General features: G+C 42.8%; 1 protein-coding gene across 1 annotated transcript; it reads left to right on the forward strand.

Annotated features, from left to right (window-relative positions):
* LOC118119703 (follistatin-related protein 1) lies at positions 1 to 27,657 on the forward strand. The gene is made up of 11 exons (XM_035173877.2): positions 1 to 176; positions 264 to 320; positions 17,043 to 17,144; positions 17,419 to 17,548; positions 20,605 to 20,637; positions 21,023 to 21,153; positions 22,484 to 22,602; positions 22,995 to 23,107; positions 24,208 to 24,318; positions 24,449 to 24,543; positions 26,382 to 27,657. Exons 2-11 carry the CDS (start codon positions 264 to 266, stop codon positions 26,421 to 26,423), a joined length of 933 nt encoding a protein of 310 aa, XP_035029768.1. The 5' UTR covers positions 1 to 176; the 3' UTR covers positions 26,424 to 27,657.

The raw sequence follows: 27,657 nt of genomic DNA on the forward strand, positions 1-27,657 counted from the left end.
GAGGAGGAGGGAGATGCTGATGGACCGACACGAATTCCTCAGCGCTCCTCAAATTTCTTGAAAATCTCAGAGGCTCCTGCTTCGACTGTGTCCCGACCAAACATCCAGACCCGAGACCAGCTCCCATCCTGCCTGCACGTCCCCCTCCGAGCGGAGCAGCCCCTCAACTACACACGGTAACGAGGAAGAAGTTTTTCTCCCCATCGGAGCGGGATGTTATTTTCCTTCTTCACTAAACGTCACTTTCTCCTATTTCTGTCCAGATGTTGCGAAGTGTCGCCGCGCTCCTCCTGCTCTCCCTCGCGCTCTGCAACGCCGAGGTAAGTTTGGCTTCAATTCTCAAAAAGACATTTTTCAATATCCCCCAATTGTCTCCTCACTCCGTGCGTCTGGAGTTACGTGAACAACACAGCAGGTTTGTTCCTATTCTCAAAGACAACCCGGCCACAGAACACATCTGGAATCAGTCAGTCCATTATCTGGCGGTGCTGTGGGGAAATCCAGTCATCCCCCCCCCCCAGGGACTGAGTCAGACTGTTGTGGCATTTATCTTCTTTAGGAGAACCAATTATGGCATTAATGTTGGCGCTGTACCCAATTATGAGCCTCATTATGGAGACAATCGAGCTCACACTTCAACTTAATTGCCAGTGGGAGAGTTTTCTTTCAACAGGGACACCGGTCTCATTCCTGAGATAAACATTCCGCGATATGATCGACAATTATATCAGGATAACAAGGTTCATGGCAGACGATGTTGATAATCATCACGGTAAATGTCACATTATCGTTTCTTTTCAGTGTGAATGGGAGATTTTGGCTCCCGAGTGAAGGTTGTGGTTTTAAACTCTTCTTTATGAACAGAGACTGACAAACACCCGTTAAACATAATTCTGAAGCAGATCAATTATGTGTAATACATCCTCACTGTGCTCACACAATGCATATATACATAAGTGATCTCTCTCTCTCTCTCTCTCTCTCTCTCTCTCTCTCTCTCTCGCTCTCTCTCTCTCTCTCATTGGGCTAATTATTGATATTGTTTAACCAGACCTATGATGCACTGGAAAGGCATGTTGTTGTTGTCTGGGAGCTGAAACCAAGTCACATTTTGCATCCTGCTGGACAACACACACACACACACACACACACACACACACACACACACACACACACACACACACACACACACACACACACACACACACACACACACACACACACACACATCAAAATTGTCACTCTAGAGTCGTCATTAGAACCGGATTTATTGACAAGCAGGTTAATTAACATACAAGGAATTTGCTTTGGTGTACCATAACAAACATTAAGCAGAAAAAATATAGGGGGAAGATGAAACAAATTAAGAAGCAAGTACTGTACTTCAAAGAGAAAGATAAGTTAGAAAGCTATACAAATACAATTTAATATATAAAACAAAAATAAACTACATTATGATAATGTGAGCAGGTGGTAGATGGTGTATGCTTTAATGTAACACATAATGCTAATTTTGGAGTCAGTGTCAGTGACCTTGTTATTGTTACCGGTTGTTTAGTTTACATAGTTTGTTTTTCATTTGTTTGTTAGTTATGGGGTTAAGCAAAAAGCAGTGGATAGATTAGCATGAAACTTGGTGGAAGGATGTGTTATGTGTCAGGGAAGCATCCATTGAAATGTAATGTGTGGATTAGGGTTGCAAAATTCCGGGAATATTCAAAGTTGGAAACTTTCCATGGGAATTAACGGGAATATACGGGAATTAATGGGAATAAACTGGAAACTTTGGGGTAATTTATACTAACTGTATTTACCTTGTCATATACAGACATAAATATAAACATTTAGTTTTGTCATAAGCAGACATGCATGCAAACATTTCTAATACAAATTTTAAAAATGACATTTTAGAACCCGGTCAGTGAAAACTTATCAAAACCTGCAGGAACGATGGACTTAAATATGAAAATCTGACCTCAGCAGTTTCCTCTATGTGACAGTATATTGGAGATGAGTATTGGTGGTTTCTGAATATATTTTTAGTTTAGAGGAAATGGATGTAAAGTGCAAAGGGGAAGTAGTTTTACACATAAACGTCAGTTAATGGGAAGTGGTTCACAGATGTTAAATCTCCTGTGGCTCAGCGGAGGAGAAAGTGATGTTGATGATGTCATCGACCATGATCAACCATGATCTTGGTTGTTTTAACCAAGATCATGCTGCAAGATCTAGAATTGCTAACGTTAGCCACTTGCCAGCAAGACAATTTTGTTCCTGTGGACTATAAATACAGTCACCTGTTTGCGTTGTCAATCAATAATGGATACAGCGTGCTTTCTCGGGCAAGAGGACTTCGGACTTTCATTTGATGCATTTGATCATGTCGGGTTGAGAGAAAAATAAAACAATCCATTAATATATTTTTGACTTAATCCATTTGTGAGTAGAACTTTAATGGATTCTTTCATTGAACAACAAAAAGCATGAATGTTGAATGAAATAAATGTATTCCCTATGACCCACCCCCCCACAAAAAAAAGTCCCATTCTAAATGCAAAATGAAAGCATTTAGTAAAGCTTCTCAAGCCTCTGGTATTCATTTGATCATGTCGGGTTGAGAGAGAAGTAAAACACAAATCCATTAATTCTGTGAATTTGGTTTACAATAGCTAGTTACATCCTTTTCAAAGAAACACAGCGTGTGCTGCATTCCATACATCTTTAAAATAGAGTTTTGAATGACGTTTTTATTGCTCAGCCTTTAATTTGCGGTAATTACCTTTATTTTTGATAAGTAGCCCAACTCTCGCTTTTTTGATGGACCCCAACAGCCGCGAGTAATCGAGGTGATGGTGTACTTTTGTGTGGACATACATACATCCTACTCTCACTGCTGTAAAAGGTTAGCCTACTGTATACAAATAAACTTGGTATTAAAATGAACATGGCTTCAGTGTAACAAGTAATCAATATGCTAGGTAATGACAAAGACGTTCAAAAACAACAGAAAGTCATAGGTTTACGTTTCTGGCAGACAATGTTCCCAACTAGCTGCATCCAGGTTCCAGCTGAGCTAGGCTTGCCTAGTCTTGTTTTCAACTACATTTAAGTTACCTATTATAAGCTAACATTTGGAAAAAAAGTGTCAAAATCTCCAAAATTCCCGAGCTTAACTTCCCATGGAAAGTTTCCAGAAATTTACCGGAAATTTTCCACCCCTTTGCAACCCTAGTGTGGATTCTGATCAGGGGGCAAATCCAGGATCTTTATTTTTCCATTTTCGTTTTTCAACATTTTCGTTGAGAGAGACTAATTCGTGGATCCTGATGAAAAAGATCAGGCATGTTTTGAATACTGATATTTATGAGTGTGTGTGATTTGGTGCAGATCCAAATAAAAACATGGATCTAGGGAATTTAAAAGTGGTTTCATAAGGGGACTTTTGGGCCTTGGCTGAGATACTCTTAGTGCCCTTCTAGATTTGTCTTTTTTTAGAGTTGTGAAGTTAACAGCTCAGCAAAAGCCGCCACAAGAAGGCAAGAGTGACACAGGAGTGACAGACAGCTGTGAAAAGAAAAGAGAGACTGGGAGGGCGGGTGTTTGTGTATATCACACAGGCCCTGCTCGCCCTGAGCTTTGCCCGGCCCTGGTTGTCAATGTTGCCGCGTGGTTCAGCGCAAAAAAAACCGCCCCGGCAACTGGCAGCTGCTCTAATGGCGTACAAACACAAACATGTTTGGGTGGTCACTCAGAGTCAGCATGTGTGTTTGCCTGTGTGCTCAAGGGTTGAGAGAATACTCACCTTATGGGTCTCACACCGCATCACTAAGTGGTCCAACCTCTGGGTAAACACTGAGATGATGTGCTGTTGGATTAGCTGCTGTTGTGGCATGCAGGGAAGGATTGGAAATAAAAACATGGAATGAATAAAGTTTCAGTTCAGGAATAGTTTGACATGTTGAGGAATTTGTAGTTTGATTTTGGTTCATGACACTGGGATGAGATTGGTACCACTCTCAACACCAACTGTAAAGTTAGAACCAGTAGCCAGTTAGCTTTGCTGAGCATAAAGACTGGAAAGTGGAAGAGATGTGTTTCGATTCAGCGGCCATGGGTCCGTACGATTTGCGTCACTGCGGCGCAATTAGTCCGTCCCATTTCAAAGGCTCTGACGAAATTCTTCCTCCCATCAGAGAGAATCTCAGGCCAACCTATCCCACGATTCATACGCCTGCAAGCTAGAGACGTCTGATGCTAAAGTATCAGGCTTCAACTCAACCGCACACCTTATGGCACACATGTTTCTCATCGTGTCCAATTGCAGCTCTGTTGCTATATGTTGCACCGTGACACCGACCACTCAAATCCTCTCTATAGACCAGACCGTAACACTTTGGTTAGGCGGTCTCGGTGTACGTGGCCAAAGTGTCAAACCATCCCTTTAAGAAAGAGAAAGACAGCAAGTGGTGTTTGACGGTCTTAACCTCACCAGACACAGCTGTTGAGCACCTGGCTTTGTGTTGACTCGTCTGTTGACCTGTTGACAGTCACGGACCCAGGAAATAAACAGCCAACTCACTTCCTTTCATTTTTGTCCAGATTCGCTGTAGACTAATTAGAGGATAGAATCTTTTAAACACTCACTCTATCTTTACAGCTACACGCACATGGCCGTTAGCGTCTCAATTGCCTCAACAGCCATAATGACATGATAGCCCCCCTCCCCCTCTCAGCTGAGCCTAAACCACTGTCCCTACCTTTTAGTAGCTGCACAATGTGCTTTTGTTTGCATCTTTATTATATTAATGGCCGTGATCTGCGAGGTATGGCTCGGTGAATGTGGAGCACAGAGCCCGAGTCTGCTGAGTGTACCCGAGAAGTTAATGGGGAGGTATTAGAAAGGCATCTATTCTCCAAAGGTAATTACCCTGGTAATATATGGCCTGTTGACTGGCCGTGGGCAGGGCCTGAACTGGCATACCAGTGAGCTGTCTAAAGGAGGTCAACAAGTCGGAGCAAAGCCCCTCGCAGGAGTGGATCCGATGAGGCTGTTTTTATTTTCCGCAATGGGTGTAGGCTATTAAAATCTAGACGCAAACTCCTGATTTATTATGAAGGAGAATGCCTGTGTGCTTCCTGAGGCGAGAAATTGCAGCTCTTGAAGATAAGCAACCCGGAGATGTAGCGTGGCAGGGGTCTGCCGGGGTCAAGACTATGTGGGAGAACTCGGTGCGCGCAGGCTGGCAACTAGATAAGCATCTTGTGAATAAAAATCTGTTTTGCACTTTGCTTGATATGCAGAGGAGGTCGAGATGCAGGCACAGTAAAGTCGTAAGAGTTTGCAGCCTCAGAGGACATGCACACAAACACACACATGCATATAAACACAGAGAGAATGGTGTTTACTTCTGTTTGCCTGGCGTGCAGTGTTTATTGTATCACCCTGCGTCATCTGTGGAACAGGGTGGAATGACACGGGGGTTAAATTAGTTATCGCCAGCAGCTCTGGAGCTTGTCGAACGCAGACGTCGAAAGCGAGAGAGTTCTGAAGATAAAGGAGACAAGCTGGCTAGAGGAAGACGATGTTCTCTCATTGAGGCCTCAGATGTGTAGCAGGCTCTGATTGAGTCACAGCCACGACCCGCCGTGTCGCCATGTTGACTCCAGTTCCTCTCTCACTCAAGGTGGGCTAAAAATATCCGCCCAGGTGGAGGGAACATGAGCTTGAAGCGGGTGGAGGGGGGGGAGCGCTGTGTCCTCTGTCTGTATCAGCCTGCTCTAATTACTGAAGCTCAACATCCAGTCATGGGTCCTGCGCACGTCGAGTGTGGAGCGGTGGCGAGATAGAGTGATGTAAAACAGAGAGGAAATGGAGCCACAGTCGTGCAATTGCAGCCGGGGAGAGTGGGGTTTAGGTAAGACTTGGCTGTGCAGTGAGGGGGCTAGAGAAAGAAGGTGGGGGTGGACTGTGTTTCATGTCCCTGCAGTGTGTTCTCCTCACTCCTGGCTTGTCTTAAAAGGAGTCCTCATTTAGCTCACCAGCTGTGCCGGTATCGTATCATTACTGGCACCCTGCACTTGAAGGCACCACACACACAAATTAACACGCACACACAAATGACAAACAGGAGTGCTAAACTCTACTCCGAGGGTTTGTGAGTAAGAGATAATTAACATATGTAACATACCAACATGCACCACTGGAAGTTTGGGAGTTGAAAACATCTGGACAGCCTGGTTTTTAATGAGATCACTCGAACCAAAGAGGAGTCAGAAGCTGCTTTTTGACGTGCACTCAACTCCGGTTAATCTCGGAAAAAGCCATCTGCAGTGGCTGTGTGTGAGAATACAAATGTCCATGTCAGAGGCTCTGGAGTTTCTCCTGCCAGCCACAAAGTAAAAAAGAGAATGAGAGAATGTCTGAGTGAGCCCACGTGATAATACAGCAGGAGATTATCCGGAGGATTCACCTGCGGCCATGAGAGAAAGTCGATGAGGTGACGCGATGAACGTAAAGCTGAAAAAAAACAAGAAGAATCCAAACTTTTGAGGATGAAGAAGAGGTGCCAAACATGTAGAACTGATGGCACCTGAACGCTGTGGAGATTTTTATTTTGTCCTGAACGGGTCTAACCCGGACAATGAAAGACAAACTCCGGAGTATATACAGACACCTATGTGCGGACATTTTTTGCTAGAGATAAGTAGTGAATGCAGGTTATAAACGGAGACAATTTCCCATTGTTCTCCTCTTTTCTGTTCACGGTCGGGGGCAATAAATCACCGTCATTAGTGCGACGTGTTAGAAAAAATAGTTTAAATTCCAAGAATGGGTCCATTTACTTCAGTCAAAGCGACCTACATGCATCACAGAGTTTTCTGATAAGGTTAACTGACAAGAAAAGTTTATGCCGCCCATTCACGTCCACCAGAGATCACACTGTGTCGAGGATGCACCTTGAGAGCAGGTCCTGCATGTGAAACGCAGTGCGCTTTGTGTCCAGGAGGTCACGGCAGGATGAGTGACTAACTGGTGACAATTGAACTCCTTGGTCGTCATTATAAAAATCCTTGTACCACAGAGCAGACGCCTCGACAGCTACTTCAGCTTGAAGGTGGCTTACAGATCTTTTTTTACAGAATTAAAATGACTTGGCTTCTTTTGATCTACTGATTCAATTTGTGAGTGTTTCAGAAATGTTTGTTCTGTTCAGTCTGTCTTCCTTTAGAACTAAAACAATAAGCTGATTAGTCAATTGACTATTTTTCAAGCTAAACTGCACAACGTGTACTTTTTCAGCCTCTGTCTAGTGAGGATTTTCTGCTTCTGTCTTTCCCAACTGAACGTTTCTGCTTTAGGAGACAATGATGGACCTATTTGTCTATTTCCTTAATTTAAACAGTTACCTGAGAAAATATTTCTTGATAGATCGATAATGGAAATATCTATTAGTTGTAGCTGTTTTCTATTTAAATAACTCTGTCTGTTCATGAAACCACTCTCTGACCATAGGGTTTGGAGCATTATCATCCTGGAAGAAGCCATTAGAAGATGGTAAATTGAGTCCGTAAAGGATTTCACATGGTCAGCAGCTATACTCAAATAGGCTGTAGCCTCTAAACAATGAAGTGGTATTAAGAATGTGCCAAAAAGTGTCCAAACATTCTCCAAACCATTACACCCACAACACCATCACTATATATTGTTGACACAAGGCAGGTTGGTTCCATGGATTCATAGAGTTAACACCAAAGTCTGACTGTAACATCTATGTGCTTCAGAAATCCTGATTAATCAGAGCAGGCTACGTTTTTTCCAGTCTTCAGTGAGTCTGTGTCTTCCCTATAAAAAGCATTGCAGACACATGTGTGGGACCTTGTGTCTTTTACCTGTGTCCTGTGTAAAGGATTGTGCAGGTCATCAGGTTTTGTGTGAGTTCAACTGTGAAAAACATGTTAAACAGGAGTCGTCATGGAAACATGAATCTGTTTAATCTGATCAACACATTGAGCTGGAGAACCCTCCCATGAAAATATTTCATTATTTAATTGTCAGGCGATAGTTTAATTCCTGACCTTTGGGAGCGTTAACAAATCAATCTAAGCTCAAAGGTCTTCTTACTCATGCTTTAGGAACTTTCAACTAACATCACAGTCTTCATTTGGTAAATCAACATTATTCTCAGGGATGAGGTTATTTTGAGGTTATTTTCTCTTCAGTGTGTAAGATCTTATGTTATATATCCTCGAACCAAATTCAAAGTGGAAGGAGTCTGTTAAAAGGGTTTTGTTGGTAGTTTTTCTTTACTCTATTTGAGAGTTAAGGACAGGAGGATATCACACCTTGTTGAGCCCTATGAGAGAAATTGTCATTTGTGAATATGGGCTATACAAATATAATTTGATTGATTTAATCAGACATAATTGTTTGATTACATTGATCATGTTATCATTGATTTCTTTGGCACAATATACTAGCTTACAAGTTAGTTATATTTTGATTATTGTTAGATGTGTTGATTATTTTCTAATTTATTCAATACACTTTTTTGCCTATACAAATGTCAAAAATAATGAGAAAAAGCATATAGCAGAGCCGGAATAACATATTTCCTGTTGTATCTGACCAGTAGTCCAAACACATTCAGTTTACTATTGCGTTTTTGCTTGGAAAAATAGCTGAAAAATTATAATAAAACTAGATTACTGATTAATCAACTAATCTTTGAAGCTGGAATCGAATCCTCACTTATTATTATAATTTATAATCAGGTTATGTTTTCTTTTGCATTTTTTTGTTGCTTAGCAAAATTACACAAAAACCAGGAATGTTTTCCCTTTATTTAATATTGCAAGATAGGGCGTTTTTATTTGACATCTTCACAGATGTTTAGGGCCTGATTTCTACAAGTTTGTGCAATCTGGTGCAGCCTGATCCAATTTACGGGGACTGTTGTGCCTTGGCGGAGGTATGCGCTCTGCCATTTTAGTTTCAAACTGTTTCCCTGTTTCCCTGTGAGGAACAGTTATGTCTAGTTAGAGCTTATCAGACCTGGTTTGTGTCCCATCACCTCCACAGTAACCCACCGTATCTGACAAGATCACGGTCGTGGAAAGTTGCATGTTCGTACCTAAACAGTTTTTAAATTTGGCTGGAATCCCATCCTGCAGCCTGTAAATGGCTCCTTTTCCTTCTACAAACATGCTCCAGCCTTTAGCCCCAATACTGGCCTCAAAAGAGGGAACAGAGACGAGGGCAGGGAATCTACTCATTCCCCTGGCCTGAGCCGAGCATGGACCCTCCCTCCTCACTCCCTCCTTCCTTCTCTTCCTCCCTCCTTTCCTCTCTGGCAGTGGAGGAATGCCCAGAATGGAGCAGGGGTGGGAGAGAAAAGTGGACAGAGAGCGAGAGAGAAAGTGAGCGAAAAATTTAGGGGCGATGTCAAATTCATTGGGTTACAAAGAAGAGAGGCGGAGAGAAAATCTGACAAGATCTGCACTTTATGAGGGGATGGTGGGACAAATCTGCCATGGGATTGACGTGGGTCAGGTGGTGGGGGACAGGGGACAGATTTGTCTCTGCAGTGTGACAACAGGGCAAACAAGGGAGGGCAGGCCGGGGGTGGTGCTGTGTTCATAGCGTTTTATGTTCTCTGGTGACGTTTTAACTGCTAGCAGATGTGGCTGTGCTCAGACCATGACTTATTTCCTGCTTTTCTTTCGTCTCTCTCTCTCTCTTACTTTCTCTGTTCCCTCTCCGTCTCTCCTCGTGTCCTTTGTTTATCTTTTCCCCATGTTTTTCTGCCTGTAATTCCCCCCTTTGTTGTCCCACTTCTTTCAGGGCGTAGTTGCCACATCTCAGCTCTCTTCGGAGGCCGGTGGGTGTAGAGTAACGGGCTGCAGACTTGGGGTGACATCATCCCGTCTGTTGGTGCATTCCTTTCACACTGAATAAGACACAGGGGGAAGAAAAACGGGGAGGTCGGTGTAAAGCAGTCGTTACCCATGCACGGGCCCTTTGTTTCTGCACATCTAATCTCAGTCCTGGCCCCCCCAGAGTGTTTGAGACCACCCGTCGAGCTGCGGCAAAGCGCTCATATCTTTATAACACACTCAAATTAGTCTTACTTTGGCCTTATTATTCCAAGGACACATCCTGCCAGTCCCACTATCAACTCACTGTCGTATGAAGCCACAAAACACTAACCAGGCGTTTCGGCTCAAAAGGAGGGATGTCCCCGGATTGTGTTATTTTTGTGGATTGACTGTGCACTTCCTGCTTTACTGTACGTCTGATCTCTAGAGGCTGTCGAGTACAGAAGGGATGAGACTGAACCCGATTTGATATGTATGAAGATACAGTCAAACAGCTTTGGAGAGGAGAAGAAAAGAAGACTAGAGAGTTTGAGAATGGAAGGAACTTGAATTATTGAGGGAAAACGCTACAGCTTTCCGGTCTGTGACTCAAAACTGGAGCCGATGACGCGCTGTGAAGTTTCTCCCCTGTGCTGCGAATTTAGCCACAAGCTCACACAAACTCCTTTGCAGACGAAAACTGGATCACAGCGTGTGAAGTGTATAAGAGTGGATCTCATTCTTCTTTGGCCGCGCCCCCGCTTCTCTCCTCGGGTTTAAGGCCTGGTTAGAGGGAGGTGAAGGAGACGGGCTGCCCTCCCTGTCCTCCTTCCTCCTGTGTCCACATTTAATGATTCCACCGGACGAACTAGAGCTGCAGAGACAACACAGGGGTAAAGAGGGAATTGCAGGAGAAGGGGGGAGAGCAGGGGCGAGTCTGTGGCCTAGATACTGAGGACATTTTGGCTCAAGGCGAACTCTGTCGGACCCCAGCTGAGGCGCACACAGCTCAGGAATGTACATCCCCCTCCCCTTCCTCACCACCTTCTCATTCTCCCGATTCTGTCTCTTGCTCTGTCTCCAATGTTTCAGCTCGCTGTCATTAAAACATGCATGTAAAACACAGTGGACTGACGCCCTGAGGTTGAAGATGACTTGCTGTGCGTGCATTTGTCCGTCCATCTATCACCCTGAAGGTTGCAGCTGCGGTTGTGAAACTAGAGTCACTGTTGTTTTACAACGGCAAACATCAGTGTTGTTTTGCTTTTGATGGTTCACACAATTGATGTGAACGCCTCTCTCATGTCTGTAAAACAGACAAGAAACCGCAGCGTGCAGCTTAGCTACAAACAGCGGTTATGATTTGAATCTGGCTTTGTCTAAAGGCTCATTTATGCTAAATGTTGGTTGTGTATACGAAAACGGGTGGACCCCTCTGTCCATACTCTGCATTCATCTCTTTATTTTTCGTACAAAATTATATTACCATTAACTGCCTTCATTCTGATTGTCATTTATTATTCCGATTTATTGTCTTTTGCTGTGACTTTGAGGAGCAGGTTTGAGAATAATATTCAGAGCTGTTTTTTCTTGGGTAGAACAAACAGTGTATGTGCACTGGCAACTAGAATGAATTGTAATATCATCGTCCATCTCCTTCCACCCTCCTGGGACATATTATATTTCAAGTTGTCAAATATCACAATATTTTATTCATGAAAACACACACACCAGACTCACTGTACCTGAGGGGAAGAAAAACAGCGAGCCTTCTCGATGCATCTACACAAAAACCTGTGAATCCTATCTTTATGAAATTGATCACATGACATTCAGTCACATCCACTCACAGAAACTGTGTCATATAGATGTTGATGCAGCTCAACCTGATCGACCTGTGACCTTTTAGAAATGCAGCACGGTTTCGACAACAGCAGGAAAGTATAGAGCCTCCACAATAAGCTGCATCAACACCTCTCCAACAGTGTGAAGAAAAGCTCGATATGTGAAGGATTTGCTTCAGGGTTCTTGTATTGGATTGCATTAAATGAAGCTTATTATGCCAGATACTCTAATTAAGCTGATTAGTCATGTTGACTGCTATAGAAATTCATGTTATCCCATTATTCATTCACAGAAAGGAAAATAATGAACTTATTTTTTTTCAAGCAATTTCCTCTATGCTGCTTGTTGTCGTTACATCCGTGGCAGCGTGTTAATCAATGTCTCCTGTGCTAATGATGGGCAGAGTGCATTCTGGGAATGGATCCACAGTGGCCATAAGGTGACACCCACAGCAGAGTCATTGATTGGTGTGTTGGATCGATGGAGCATCGCTAAGATGCACTCAAACACACATACGCACAAAACGCAAAACATGCACTTAACAGCGGATAAGCTCCATTAGTCAAGCTGTGTGTGTGTGTGTGTGTGTGTGTGTGTGTGTGTGTGTGTGTGTGTGTGTGTGTGTGTGTGTGTGTGTGTGTGTGTGTGTGTGTGTGTGTGTGTACTCGTTTTTGTTTCCTCTTTAGGATCTTTTCCAGCAGAAACACTGACCATGTCTGTAGACCTCATGGGGACCAAAGCACAGTCCTAATGAGGTAAAACGTATCTTCTCTATGCGAAGATGCAGAATCTGTCGACAGGGACAAGATCTTTGGGTCGTTAGACTTCTGCTTTCTGTTTCTAGCGTGACCAATCACATTTTAGCAGCCGTTGGTTGCCCGCAGGTAAAGAGTCCATGTGGAATACAAAAATATGCGGAACACATCGGCTCTCGGCTTTTTATTTTATTAGCATTCATAAGTAGATAGCTGTTTATGGAGATTTGCCAAAATGACGCCTAGACCTAAAAACACCTTTAAAAAGCATCACTGTTTGTGTTTTGTGTTAAGAAACTAGTCGGACTGTAAACAGTGTACGATGAACGGAAAAGAGAATCTTGGCCCAGATATCAGCTGTCTGAAGCCAGATCATTTTGGCCCTAGTTGCTGTAGACTCAGACTCAGCTGATGGGCTCCAAGATGGGGCATGAATTGATCACATTGGTGTGTGTGTGTGTGTGTGTGTGTGTGTGTGTGTGTGTGTGTGTGTGTGTGTGTGTGTGTGTGCGCGTGCGCTGGCGTGGGCGTGCGTGCATGCAGGCGTGCGTGCGTGCGTGCGTGCGTGTGTGTGTGTGTGAGGATACAGACATGCAGGATGATGTTCAGGTAGCTGTTCGATGTGTTTTATATGCAGATTTAACCCCAGTGCTGCTCGACTGTATGTGTTCTCATCAGCAGTGGAAAATAAAAGACGCTTTTTAATTAAGGGCAATACATTGCCCTTTAATTTCACGTCTGCCTCAGTGTGGAGCCATTCAACATGTGACAGGAGATAAATTAACATCGGAGTGCACACCGCCTCTCCTCTTCTTTCTCCACCATCTACCTGTTCCTCACTTAACTGTCAGTCTGTCCTCAAAGGCTCTTTCTTCCTTCTCTTATTCTTAATCCTCTGCTCATCTTATTTTTTCCTCCTTTGTCTGGTCTCGGTTCACTGGCACACGTCTTGCAGCCATAAAAGGGCATGGCACAGGGAATAAGATGACAAGATGGAGAGAATTACAGCACAACAGAAATTAAAGCACACACTAGACGTGAGGTGTGAGGCTCCACTCAGAGGTAGAAAGATGAAAAATTATGCTCCGAGGGTCGTGAGAGACATAACTTAAATGTTGTAATCTTCTTCAACCTCCTGACAAAAAAGGAGTGGAACTGGGAAAAGGGCAAAGGAAAAGGAGCTATGTGCCGAATGTGTGTGTGTGTATATATATAGATGCAGTCAGTAATATGCTGGAGGCAGCATTTGGTTTGAAAGGCTCTGTTTAATCTGTTATGATTCGCCAGTCACTTATCAGAGCTCTGGCTTCTGTAATCGTTTTTAAATGGAGAGGAGGTAAATGAGGCAGGCATTTGTCGACCGCGATGTAAAATTGATGTCTTTAAAGTAGGACACGCACACAGCGGGGTGTGTTTGTTTTTGTTTGTGCTGAGTTTGTACTTTTTCCCTAATGACTGTTCTGTCGGTGATTGGGTTGATAAGTGTGTTAACAAGCGCTGCACCATCTCAGTTCTGGAGGAGTTCTGGAGATTCCTGGTTATGTGTTTGAGCTTTAAACCATTATATGTTACATTACTTACGCCTGGAGAGGATTTACATATTGGATATTCAAACTTCAGAGCTGCTGATAGATTGATTTTGTTAGTTTTGGACAAAACAAGGTTTCCAGCTTCATGTTGAGCTAAGCAAACTATCTGCTAGCTTCCTATGTAGCTCACAGACTGAGAATAGAATTGATTTTGTCATCTAACACGAAGAAAGCAAAGAAGTGTTCTCATGAAATGTTCAACAAATTCTTCAAAACTACATTTTCTCAAGTCAGACCGAGATGGTACAGATGCAGACTGTACAGATGGACATGTCTCCACTTCCTCCCATTGTACAAAAATGAAGCCAAAAAATAGCACACACCTTGGTTATAACAACTAACTAAAACGACAGAAGTCATCGTTGAGACGAATTTATTTGACGTGTACTTTGACTTTTCGGTTTAGTCCATGTCCCATCCACTAACATGTAGGAGACAGGGTTTATAACCCATACTGCAGCCAGCCACCAGTGGGTGATTAGGCTTCACTTTTTAGGGCACAGTCATGTCATCCATCTTTATATACCGTTTATGATACGGATAATCAGAAACCTGGATAATGTCACTTTCATATATAAATGGGGATTAGTAACAAGCCGTCGCTATATTGGCTGTATGTGAATGCCACATCCTGCATCGTGATCAAAAGTAAATGTTCAATGAAGATGCATGTAATGGTGCATTTCTGCTGTTCATAGCAACAACAAAGGCTCTAGGCTAAGCACAGAAAATGATTTATGATCTCATAAGGTGGACGGACCACGGCTCCGATACTCTGACATCTCGAGAGCTGTTTGTTTCACTTTGTCCGACGTTTTCCACGTCATTGTGTCAGTCGTCAAATCTGAACAACACACTCTCCTTTGATTTAATTATGGCACTCGGTTGCGTTTGCCTCATTTAACTGACACATCTTTGATCTTGCCACCAGAGCAGGCACATGTTCTCACCATAGCAACAATCCACTTGAATCAGATGTAAAAAAAAAAAAAAAGGGGCCCTGTGCTTCTGTGGTCATTAGCTAAATGTCAGGGATGCTCTGCCGCTTGTAGTCGAAGAGAGACGGACAGACGGAGCTCTTCATTTATACCAGATTCATGAGAGGAGCCCATCCATTATTCATGATCTCATCTGAGGTTTCTACAGGTTTCAACAGGCCTCTCTCTCTCTCACCCATCTGTGTCTAACAAACCGGATTGTCCAACATGCTCAAGGCCACAGGGATCGCTTTGAAGATTTTCCATGACCTCAACTCTCGAGTGCAAATGTGTGTGTGGGTGTGTGTGCGCCTGCATAGAACAGAAACCTACAATCCCTCTCCTCTCACCACTTCAGGGTTAAAATTGCTGTACTCTGATGCTTGCATGTGACCACCACCCCTCCCCTGCATCCATCTAGCTATGTTCTATCACTGCTGGGCTTACGAGAACTCAAGTCACGTGAATCCACCTTCATTTTAACCCACATACCACGACCTTGAAACTCGCAAACAGGCGCCGAGGCTTTAGGGCCAACTCACGTGCCGTCATACGCAGAAGGCCAACTTTCTGTCTGGCTCTTACAGGAAACCGCAGCTTAGAGAGGAGGAGGAGGAGGAGGAGGAGGAGGGGAGTCTGGAAAAATAGGGCGGAGAAAAGATTTCACGGGGTATGGGAATGGGCCCAAAGGAAAACACAGCTCAGGCTCCAGATGTGGAAGCACCCTGTACACACACACACACACACACACACACAAATAAAGTGTCACACATGTACAAACAGTCACGGAGAAGGAGGAGGTAATGAGGGTCGTAAAACCTCTCTTGGAGCTCCGCTTGGCGTCTTGTGATTGGTCGGTTTGTAGCTCCAGTGAACTTCTTTTTTCTTTTTTGGCAAGTCCACCGGTGGTCTGCAACAGCAAACAAACGAAAGATAAAGAAACAGGAGCGTGAAAATGTCAACAAGAGGAAATGGGAGTTATAAGATGGACTAAAACAAGATAACTTTAGACATTTAAATGAAAAGGAATGATGATCTTCAAGGTTTTAGAAAAAGCTCGTTCAGATGTAGAGCAGCCCTCAGACATTCCAGTTTTTTAATGTGCAGCGTTACCTTACTTAATCAACACTCAAGACACCAGCTCCACTGTTTCCACTACTGTCTGAGTGCAGTACGGTCAGCTGACACTGTTGGAGCCGAGTCTGGCTGTGGTTGACATGGCAACTATACCGGCAAACATAAATGTGTCTGCGGAGATCTCAGTAAATAGTGGAGATACCAAAACATGAATACTGCATTATAGAGAAGCGTCAAAGCTTTAACTAGGAAGCGTTTAGAGAACACAATCCTGCAAAGGAGCTATTTAATACTGTTTGGATTTAATGCACATGGTGTAAGAAAACCTCACTAATCAAGAGTATTCATATTCTGCCTTCTGCATTTGTTTAAGTGCAAAATAGCAAATTAGTCAGAACCCTGAGCCCAAAGTTATGGACATTTGAACTCAACACGTTGGTGGATGTAGTGGAAATACATGGTGTAGCACCACCTAGTGGGGAACTGCTATCAGTCATTGAAGGTTTGCCCGAGAGGTGAATGCTCTCGAGAAGGAATCTATGTCAAACAGTCATTTGGATGGGGGTCATGCAAAATGTTGAAATATGTACCAGAGTTTGGGAGGATTAGATACAATCTATTTGAGGTGAAAGTTATTTCTGTTTATATATAGTTATTTATACATGTTTTTAATGTGTGTTGATAGAATATCAATAGACAAATCCAGAACACTTTTTTAAGACAGTTTATTTAGACTCTTCAGGAGTTATGAACAAATTGTTTTATTTTCCTTTAAATAAATAACTCTTGATACCATATGCAAATTAGTAATTAGTATGTGTTATAAAAACGTGGTCGGTGTCATCTCAGTGCTTTCAGATCCGTTATTAGTTCAACAGCGTAGCCCTGTGTGTAAAACCAGTGTTTTTTCTAAGGCAGCAATCTGTTTTTTCTTCTTCTCTCAGGAGTTGCAGAGTAAGAGCAAAGTGTGTGCCAATGTGTTCTGTGGGGCCGGCAGAGAGTGTGCTGTCAATGAGAAGGGGGAGCCCAGCTGTCTCTGTATAGAGGTGAGTGCATGGCTTCAGTGCACTGTGTTTACTAAACTTGAATCCTATGCAGGTTTTCTGTGTGGAAATTTGGGCTTTAGAAGTTCATATTTCTTTAAACTCGAAAATAAAATCATGTTGACTTCGTTCGTCACATAAAGAACCTCCTGGGCTTTGTCTGCCTTTTCTGTTTTTTTAAACATATTATTAGGGAGGGCATAGAACATAGGGGACAACAAGAACAGAAGAAAATTGAAAAGACTTTATGAGATGACATTCTCCTCTCACTCTGCAGACCTGTAAGCCCCACAAGAGGTCAGTGTGCGGCAGCAATGCTAAGACCTACAGGAATCACTGTGAGCTGCACAGAGACGCTTGTCTGACTGGCCTGAAGATCCAGGTGGCCCACGACGGACACTGCCAAGGTAAGAGCACACAAGATGACACTGTCGACTGAACCGTTCCACCACAATGTCCAATACTGTCACACAATGTACCTCAACAGCTTATTTTTGCCCTGTTGTCATGGAAAAAGCTTGGCCTTGCTAATAATTTTGTCACCTGTTGTTTCCAAGTTCAGATTGCACCGCCAAGTGAAATTAAGACCATAATAATATTATCGTCAATAATTAAAAAGTTGTTCTTATCAAGGGTAATAAAGTGTTTTGATAGTCTGGGGTACTTGTGCCTGAACAGGGTGCAAGGCCTTTTTCATAGATTTTTTAAAACATGACTTTTATGTTGTTATTAAAACAGAGGTTAAAGCAGAGGTTGAAAATTCTGTAAATATTGTTTACCCTCTTTTATGTTTAAAGGGGACATAGCATGCCCATTTTACCACAAGTTGATATGGTTCCTTGGGGTCTTAATGAAATGTCTGTAACATACTTTGGTCAAAATACCACAAGGATCATTTAAAACAGCACCCTTTTTACCCTGTATAAAACAGCCCTCCACAGAGCGACCTGTTTTGACTGCCTGTTCCTTTAAATGCTAATGAGCCAGCTCCCCCCTCCCCCCTCTCCCCCCATGATTTTAAACGATATAAATTACATATTTTATATGATATAAATTATCAAATATGCATCCCATACTTTGTATTCCCGTTGTCCTGGAGTTTTAATTTTCCCAATCACATAATTAAATGTCCCCCTCTGCCCATCCACTACAAGCACACAAGCAGACAGACAGAGAGAGAGAGAGAGGTGGGGGGCTATGAAGACCATCATTTACCCCGAACCCCGACATTCAACGGGTACAACAACAAGCGGAGAAAGCAGAATCGCGGGCTGACCTTATATATACAGTCTATGGGGCTGACCAGCGCGGAGAAATGCTCGTCCCGTGTGAACAGCCAGGCGGCTGCGCGCTGGAGAACGGCGCTGCGCTGCCTCGCAGCGGCACTTCCGCGTCCGGTGTACCCCGGCGGAACTACTGTAACCCGGCGGAACTACTGTAACCCGGCGGAACTACTGTAACCCGGCGGAACTACTGTAACCCGGCATACAGTAGAGCTGAACACTCGGGAAGTCTTCCACACAGCTGGCAGTGTGGAAGACCGCTGCGAGGCAGCGCAGCGCCTGCTCTCAAGCGCGCAGCCGCCTGGCTGTTCACACGGCGAGCATTTCTCCGCGCTGGTCAGCCCCATAGACTGTATATATAAGGTCAGCCCGCGATTCTGCTTTCTCCGCTTGTTGTTGTACCCGTTGAATGTCGGGGTTCGGGGGTTACAGTAGCGCTGAACACTGCGGAAGTCTTCCACACTGCTGGCTGCGGGCGCTGACACAAATTCCAGCTCACGCACGGGAGAGCGAGCGGTCGCGCCCGAGCAGCTGCTGCAGCCTCCCAGTCCCAACGATCCAGACAAATGCCACATGTGAGTGAATCGCGGGCTGACCAGCGGAGAAATGCTCGTCCCGTGTGAACAGCCCGGCTGTGTGCTTGGGAACGGCGCTGCGCTGCCTCGCAGCCTCCGGTGTAAACCCGGAAGTAACGAGTGTGGGGGGACGGGACGGGACGGGACGGGGGTGGGCCAAGACCATGTAGGGAGACTTCCAGTGTATTGTTACGACACAATACCCAGGAAGCGCAATCGAGTCGCTCAAGCATGACGTTTCTGACTTAGAGGAACTATAACAAAACGCGCGAGTGTTTTTTCCCCAGAGTTTTTGGGTTGGTAGACATGCCAGATACCCACATTAACCTGTAGAAGCACTAACAAAGTGGAATTTGCATGCTATGTCCCCTTTAAGTCTTTTATATTCTGATTCTGAGACATTACTGAAATTGTGTGATTCAGCGGCAGCCACACAGCCACAGCTGACATTGTATAGGTTTATATGGATCTTGCTCGTTTAAATCAGTTGCCTGCAATATAATATTGAAATATTTGACTGCTATTGGAAACAATTCATTCTTAATGCCGGGGAAATTGGTCAATATAAAAAGGTAAGTATGGACAACAATACCAGATCTCATATCAGTGCATCCCTATCCCTAATAATAATAATAATACATTTTATTTCTATGGCATTTTTCAAAGTTAAGCACAATGTGCTATCAAATGAAAAGAGAGTAGAGAGATGTCAGAAAATATAACAAGTTAGAAAATCAGAAACCCTTCTTGTAGGACATACACATTTTGGAAAGTGACAGCATATATATCACCAATACAATGATACATTGATGTACAGGTATAACATTGTTATAAAAAAAGATGATCTTATATGTAGTAATGATGCAATGTAGAATGATAAGAAAAGTACTTAGAAAAACAATAGAATTCATACAATTAATACTTTTTTTTTTGTATGAAATAGTAAAATATGATAGTAGTAATTTTGAAGAATAGAGAAAAGACCTTAAGTGTGGGCCGTCATAAAGGTGTGTCCTCAGATGTGCATTCCTCACTGTTTTGAAGTATCATCTGTTAAGTGCAGGATCGGAATATTCCACTGTAACTTTGTTATCACTCGTTTATTTCAGCATTGGCCCGATATGAAAACGAGCTCAAATCTGTATTACCCCATGACACTGAGAATCTCTCATTCTCGTTGAACTCTGATTTGCGAAATGTGCGATGTAGAAAAACATAGAGACAGTTTGGTCTTCTGTACGTTTGCCTCACCTGACAAAAATGCTGATAAGTGAATACAGTTAATTGAGCTGATCTCTGAACGAGCCCATATACACAGAACTGATATGTGAGGTGAGCGGGTTCATGGAGAACCATATAAGGCCACAACCATGAACCACTTTGCCGTCATGTTCACACTCCTTGACCCCATCTCTTATACATCTAATATTATACTCTTATCTTGACTAAACGTTCGCTGCTCTCACTTGACGATGATGTCACTGTTTTTGTCCCCGCTGGCATGAACATTGATCTGAGCTGTGGTAGAAAAGGCCATCAAAGAAAAGGAAAACAAATGCAACACTGTTTGATTGATTGATTTCTCTGTTTTTAAATCACCTTTAGAGAGGAAAAGAGAGCAGGCAGCTGCCAGCCCCGGTGAGTGTGTGTGATTGCGTGTGTGTGCTTGCTTGCAAATGTTGCATGTACCATATAGAAATGTGAAATTACGTTACGAGGATTTAAAGTGTATTTAGTAAAATAAGAAAAAAATCCAAATTGAATTTTTTTTTTTGTTTGAATTCAGGATTTTTTTGATGTAGGTTCATAGGGGTTAATGTCTGGTCATAGGTATTAAGACGTGGCTGTTATGTGTGTGACATAACTGTAGTTTATGATCTGATGGAAAGAACAATTGTAATACTGACGTAGTCACACCGGGACAGGGGTCAGCCTTGAAATAGCCCGCAAGTTAGATTGGATCCTTTTGATACTTGGATGATTATTAATGCCATTGACGTATTGAATTGTCCCCGCCGTGCAGTGGTGTGCTACGCCGCCGACCGCAATGAACTGCGGAGTCGCGTGATCCAGTGGCTGCAGACTGAGGTTGTCCCCGATGGCTGGTTTGTCAAAGGATCCAACTTCTCCAACATCCTGCAAAGATACTTCAAGGTGGGTGTCTTTTCTCTGCTGGGGTGCGGAGACGTAAAATGGACCCTGTTAGTGCACACCTGCATCATCCTTTTCACCAAATACCTTGATAAATTGATCCAAGCAGGCCTCCACCAGCCACTCTGACCCGTTACAGCTCAGACTGTGTCTAATTATTCATAGGAAAGACCTTTGAAACAGCCGATTAGTTAGTATTGAGTTCAATGAGGATCTCTGACCTGTAGAGGAGAAGCCCAGCCACACTGTGGGCAGACATGAGTGACATAAAAGTAGAAGAGTAGATTGTTCTCTTCAGCCAATCAGATGAGATGCTCAGCAGACATAAAATGTCCTATTCTTGTTAGATTATTATTTATTATAAGTATTTATTTTGATACTATTAACACTTTTGGGCCCTATTTCCAAGCGTTTAAGTGGTTTCCACATAGAGTGTGTCCTGACTGGAGCCCTGACTTCCTGGTCCCACTCACTGAACTGACTGAACACTGGATATTACTCATGATGGTTGGAGGTGCTTCACACACCCAGAATAATGCTTTTCCATCCACACAGTCTCACCCTCTACAGAATGGACAGACACTCAAATAAGACAAATAGGGGCCACTAGTATTTTGAGATTTTCATTGTTCACAAATAATTCCACTTTCTGCAGTTGAATATCACCTTTTGTGTGTATGTAAAAAGATACACGTATGTGTATAAGATATCTGAACAACAGCGCCCTCTGCAGCCACACGTAGTGATTCATTCTGTTTGGCCTGTTAGTAGACATCTCCGTACTATATAGGAAATAATGCGATCCTAGCAGGGTATTATTTCCTGCGGAGATGTCTCTCTATTGCACAAGTGTCTCCATTCTCCCTATGCTAAATCAGTGTACAATCAAATTAATGTTGACACTGCTATTTTGAGGTAAAAAAAAGTGTGGCCTTAAAATCACAGATATACTGTATATCTTCTTCTAGTCATTGAAACTTAAACTAAAACAAGTTCAAATGTTGGACCTTTGAAATATACAAATACAAAAAAAAAAAGCTGTTTCTTGAGGTGCTCATGTCAAAATTCAGGTGATGTTGTCATAGCACCTGATGCAGCTGTCACTGAAAATTTGCTGGCAGCTTGGACATAGTATCACTAATGAGTTCTTTCGATGTAATATTTCTATCACATGTACACATGACACATGTTGACAAAAGTATAGTGTGGCTCTCTGATTGTGAAATATTTGCGTCAGACAGTAGAGAAGTTCATTATGACATTTTAGCCTTGTTGTTCATACTCTACAATGACTTTAACTGTGCCTCCCTTGTGTCTGTCCATGTCTCTGCAGTCCTATGACAACGGTGATTCTCAGCTGGACTCCTCAGAGCTCCTCAAGTTCATCCAGCACAACGATTCGGTCGTGGAGATGCAGTCCTACGCCGACCAGGAGAGCAACAAGCTGCTCAGGTCGGGTTTGCTTGCTTACATGAGTGTGTGTGAAGGGTGAAGGGTGGAGGTTGGGGGGAACTACTGTTTGGATTCTTGTTTGTTTTATCAGTGCCACCAACCATGTGAACATTTTCTTCTGTGGTCATGTTTGTACAGACAGACCCGTATCTTTTTTCCTGAGCTGCTATTTTGAGGTTACACAGTGTGTCACTGAACCCTTTCTAGTCCAGTGCCAACATTACTGAAGGCCTCCTGTGGGAGCCAACGCCGCCACAAACACCTGTGCTCTGAAGAATAAAACACTCTAAACCCATGAGTATTTTCAGAGAATGCTCATTTCTTCTCGATCTTGTTCTTAGTGTATGGAGCAGCTGATATTTATTCTGTTTTTGTGCGTGTGTGATTCACAGGAGCCTGTGTGTGGACGCCCTCATCGAGCTCTCTGATGAGAACGCAGACTGGAAGCTGAGCTTTGACGAGTTCCTCAACTGTCTGAAACCTGGCTTCAATCCACCAGAGAAGAGTGAGCTCAAAGTGACAACTATACTTTGACATAAAGTTAGATATATTGTAAGGATGCAGGTCTGACAGGGTTAGACATCCAGTGAGCTGTGGAAATTAGCCTCAGTCTCTGCTCTTTAGTGCTTAACGATAGATTCATATACGAAAACAAAAGGAGCTAATAGTTCAAGCAAGTCGACCAAAAGACCTGAGGAAGGAATTTAAACAATGGCTGAACCATTAATGGAGAGGCTTAGCGACTTAGTTAGAAACTACAGGCTTCTTTACGATGTAGCTTAACCTTTTTCTGTCTTTTGCCTCTTTCTTAAGCTCAATCAAAACCTCCTCCATGGTCGACATGTTTGTGGATGTATTGCTTAAAAACCATGGGGTCCTTCGAAAAGGACGTATGATATGTGGACAGTGTTACATTGTTTGAAACGGACAAATCTGTTTTCATACGTTGAGGCAGCACAAATAAGCCATTAGAAGAAAAGGTTCACTTTAGGGCACTGAACCAAGAAGCTTCACTTGATGAACGACATTGTGGGACGTTACATTAATTTCCTGAAAACTTCCCCCTACTCTAACCATAACCATAACAACTACTTGCCCAACACCCTTAGCCTAACCCTTAAAATAACCTTAAACATAACCTAACTTTAACCACCCATAAATCTGCTTGTTTTCCAATTTGGGGCACGTTTTTGTCTTCAATGGGTCAAGCAGTCCTCAAACGGAAATATGTGCACTAAGGAAGCTTATGACACACACACACACACACACACACACACACACACACACACACACACACACACACACACACACACACACACACACACACACACACACACACACACACACACACACATGGCCTCTCCAACACAGATGATTATCGTGCGGGTTGCCAGATTTGCTGACTTTTTATGAGTAAGGCAAAACTAGTCAGCAAACAAGCCATATGACTTTAAAATTAGGCTTCTGGATAAATGGTGAAGTATTTTAAAATGCTGACATCTCTGGGTCATGGTTGAAATGGTTTAAGTGAAACTGTTGACATTTTCACTCTGCTACAGTCTCTTATCTGTGGTTTTGAATAGCTCCTCATGTGTCTTTCTGCAGAATGCGCGTTGGAAGATGAGACGTATGAGGACGGAGCAGAGACCCAGGTGGAGTGTAACCGCTGTGTTTGTGCATGCGGCAACTGGGTCTGCACTGCCATGACCTGCACTGGTGAGTTAAAGTAGTGTAGATCATTTTTACACCATTTATTAATTTGATAGTTTTTAATCAACTCACATGTTAAATTATCCCATTTGACCATCTCTTTCTATCTCTTCTTATCGTTTTATCACCTGTGCAGACAAAATGGCGGCTGTGGATGATTCCACAGATACTGGGGCAGAGATGACTGAGGAGGAGTGGAACCTCCGTGTGGCTGAGCTCAACAAGCACCAGGTCTGTTTTTGCAATGAAAACAATTATGTAGTGAATCATATTAATTGCAAATATCCCAGACTGTCTGCACATTAAAGGACAGATGCTCTGGGCAAAGTGTGACGCTCCATCATTACACACTGCTGATAGGATTCCAGATCTATCAAATAATACTGACATGACCTGTGTGTCTGCTTTTAAACTATTTCTGGATATAGCATTTGAATCAAACTGCCAAGCCAGCACAATATAATTCACATAGTAATTGGTAGTTGTACATTTTTATGTGACCAATCTGAGTGAGTAGGGTTTACGACTCTTGGCACGAAAAGGCGAACAACAAATCAAAAGTTGTGAAATACACAAATGTTTTCTAAATGAGATCAATACAACTATGAAATGCCAATGGATATGAAATAGAGGGTAGATAAAAGAACAAAATGAACACCAATATTTTCCTTTTTTATTATACCTCTGTTATTTAATCCTCAGTGATCGCCTCAGTAGAACATGCGGGAGGCAGGACATGATGTATACATTCCTCTGCATGTGTATTTGTTTACAGCACATTGATACTGGCGTCATCACTTATACCTAAAGCTCTCAAATCTCATTATGTATTGCATTCTTCAAAAAAACCTTCTTCAGACTCACTCGTACATTTTACGTACGTATGACAGGGGGCTAGCAGGAAAAGGTTTGAAAAAATGTGTGGAGCAATTGACTTGGACATTTGCGTTCTTACTCACAGCCCCCCAATTTCTGGACTTCGGTGGATTTCTGAAAGAAGCTTAATGGCGTATAAATCTTGAAACAAAAGGGGACAGAACCAATTTACCTTTGTGATGCAGTAGATGACCACACAAATCAGTCTAGAACCTCTCCAGACTGTCAGAACCATAGTGCTATCAGGAATAGTGTAGTCTCTCTGGGCAAACAATGGCTATTGTCCAACAGCTAGAACAGGACAATCACCACAGCCTCTTCTGAATTTCTAGAACCTCCCCAGACAAAGAACAATGGATGTAGATATTCAATACTATTATAGAACCGTCGATTAAGAATAAAGAATAGAGTTCTAGAACCACTCTTGCTTTATGGCCTAGTTCTAAAACCTGTCCAGAAAATCTGTAAAACATCTACATGCGTGAGAAGCGTGTGTGTGTTTGTGTGCTCACATGATGGTATGAGAGCATGCACAGGCTTTGGCTGGAGTCCACGGTTGGGTCAGCAAGGTCATGTATGTATGTAGGCCAGAATATAATGACCCTTTACGCAAATGCAGCTCTGTGGGTCACACGTGCAGTGTGACCAGGTTAATGCTAGATTCTCTCATGGGGACCTTTGCTGCTTTTAAAGTATCAAACTTCAGTGATATGATGCAGCTGTAACACACTATACTTTCCACCTACCTATCTACATACCTTCTGACCTACCTTCACACCTTCCTTGTGACCTATCTTTCGACCTACCCACCTTCCCAACTACCTATCTACATACATTCTGACCTACCTTCCTAACCTAACCTACCTGCCTAGCTTCCCACCTTCTAACCTACTTTCCCACTTTCCTTGTAACCTATCTTCCTACCTACCTTCCTTCCCACCTACTTACCTACTTATCTACCTACCTTCTGACCTACATTTTTTCTGACCTACCTTCATACCTTCCTTCATACCTACATACCTACCCACCTGTATATCATATGTGTACTTCAGAAAAACTTAAAACATCCAAAAAGCTTGTAGGTGCTCATGCAAATATGTTCTCACATTATTGTTTATTCACTATTTAAATGATGTGATATATATATATATATCAAATGTTTGAGTCAATGTTTGTTGTTATTGAAAATACAGGAAACAGTTGAGAAGATGAAGAGCAGCACAAAGGAGGCCTAAACAAGGACGCAGTGAAGGAGAGGATGCACGCCATCGCGCTTCTTTCATACTTGATTTACCTTGTGGCCGTGTGTCATTGTTAAACTGACTTTTTTTCTCTGCTATGTTAATTATACATTTTTACATTGTGCAAGTGTTTGTGATGTTGTCTGTTAGATTCAGGGGCTATCAAAGAGTACCCTAGGATTCCCTTGTGTTCAGTACTGTCATGTTTGATTGTATTACTGTGCCCCCACACTAGCCCCGGGGCTATTTTTTACCACAATCCTTTATATTTTTACAGTTATTCTGAAACAAACTGTTGAGTTGTTTCTGGAAAGTGGGAGTCGCTGTTTGAGAAGGTTTACGGTGTTGAGGAACTATGAGAATCCACCTGTTGAAAATGGGGAGCTGAAGACTGACTTCTGCACACCTGGTGCAGCATTTTTAGTTTTAATGGTCAGGAGGCTGGTTGTAGGAGCTGGAATAAATATGAGGGTATAGCTACTAGTGATTTTTGATTTTGCTGCCATGTAGAACTGCCACAGTCGGCCACTACTTGACCAATGCACTTCTTTTTCTTTCTCTCTCGCTTCCCTAGGCTTTAGTTTATCACAAGCCTGAACTTTGTTTATATCTTAGTTAAGTGATGATTTTACTGCAAAAAACAGAGACATGATCTGAATATAGCACGGTGAAAACTGAAACCAAAGTCTTGATGACATGTTTGAATGATGTACAAAACTCTCCAGGTAAAACATTACTCTGGACCCAGCAACAACACTATACCTGTGCTTTCAAATCCACTCTAACAGCAGGACTAGCCTCACTGTAAACTTAAGTAGCTTAGACGCATCATTTTTTGGTGCATATAAAGTGCTTGTGTGAGTGTACGTGTGTGTGTGTGTGTGTGTATGAGTGTGTGCTGATGAAGTGTGATGCTGAGAGGAGTTTGGTTTTGTTAAATTTTTTTATTTGTTAAAATCCTGTATCTGTATTGGGAGGATTGACAATAAAAATCAGTGCCTTAGACCTGCAAACAGTATAGGTCTCTCTTTGCCTGCACATAGGCTCTTATGGCCACATGGCAGAGCAAGTGCGCTTTACTGACGTTTAGCATTAACCTAGTGCTTTGTGACTCTATCAACTGTGTGAAAGTTGCATTACCTGGTTCTAGCTAAACTCTGTATTTCACTAAAAAGTGCAGAGACTGTAAGGAACATGTATGTATGCCAATAAAGCCCATACACCACAA

Source organism: Hippoglossus stenolepis, chromosome 13, assembly GCF_022539355.2.
Source record: "Hippoglossus stenolepis isolate QCI-W04-F060 chromosome 13, HSTE1.2, whole genome shotgun sequence".
NCBI classification, from domain to species: Eukaryota; Metazoa; Chordata; class Actinopteri; order Pleuronectiformes; family Pleuronectidae; genus Hippoglossus; species Hippoglossus stenolepis.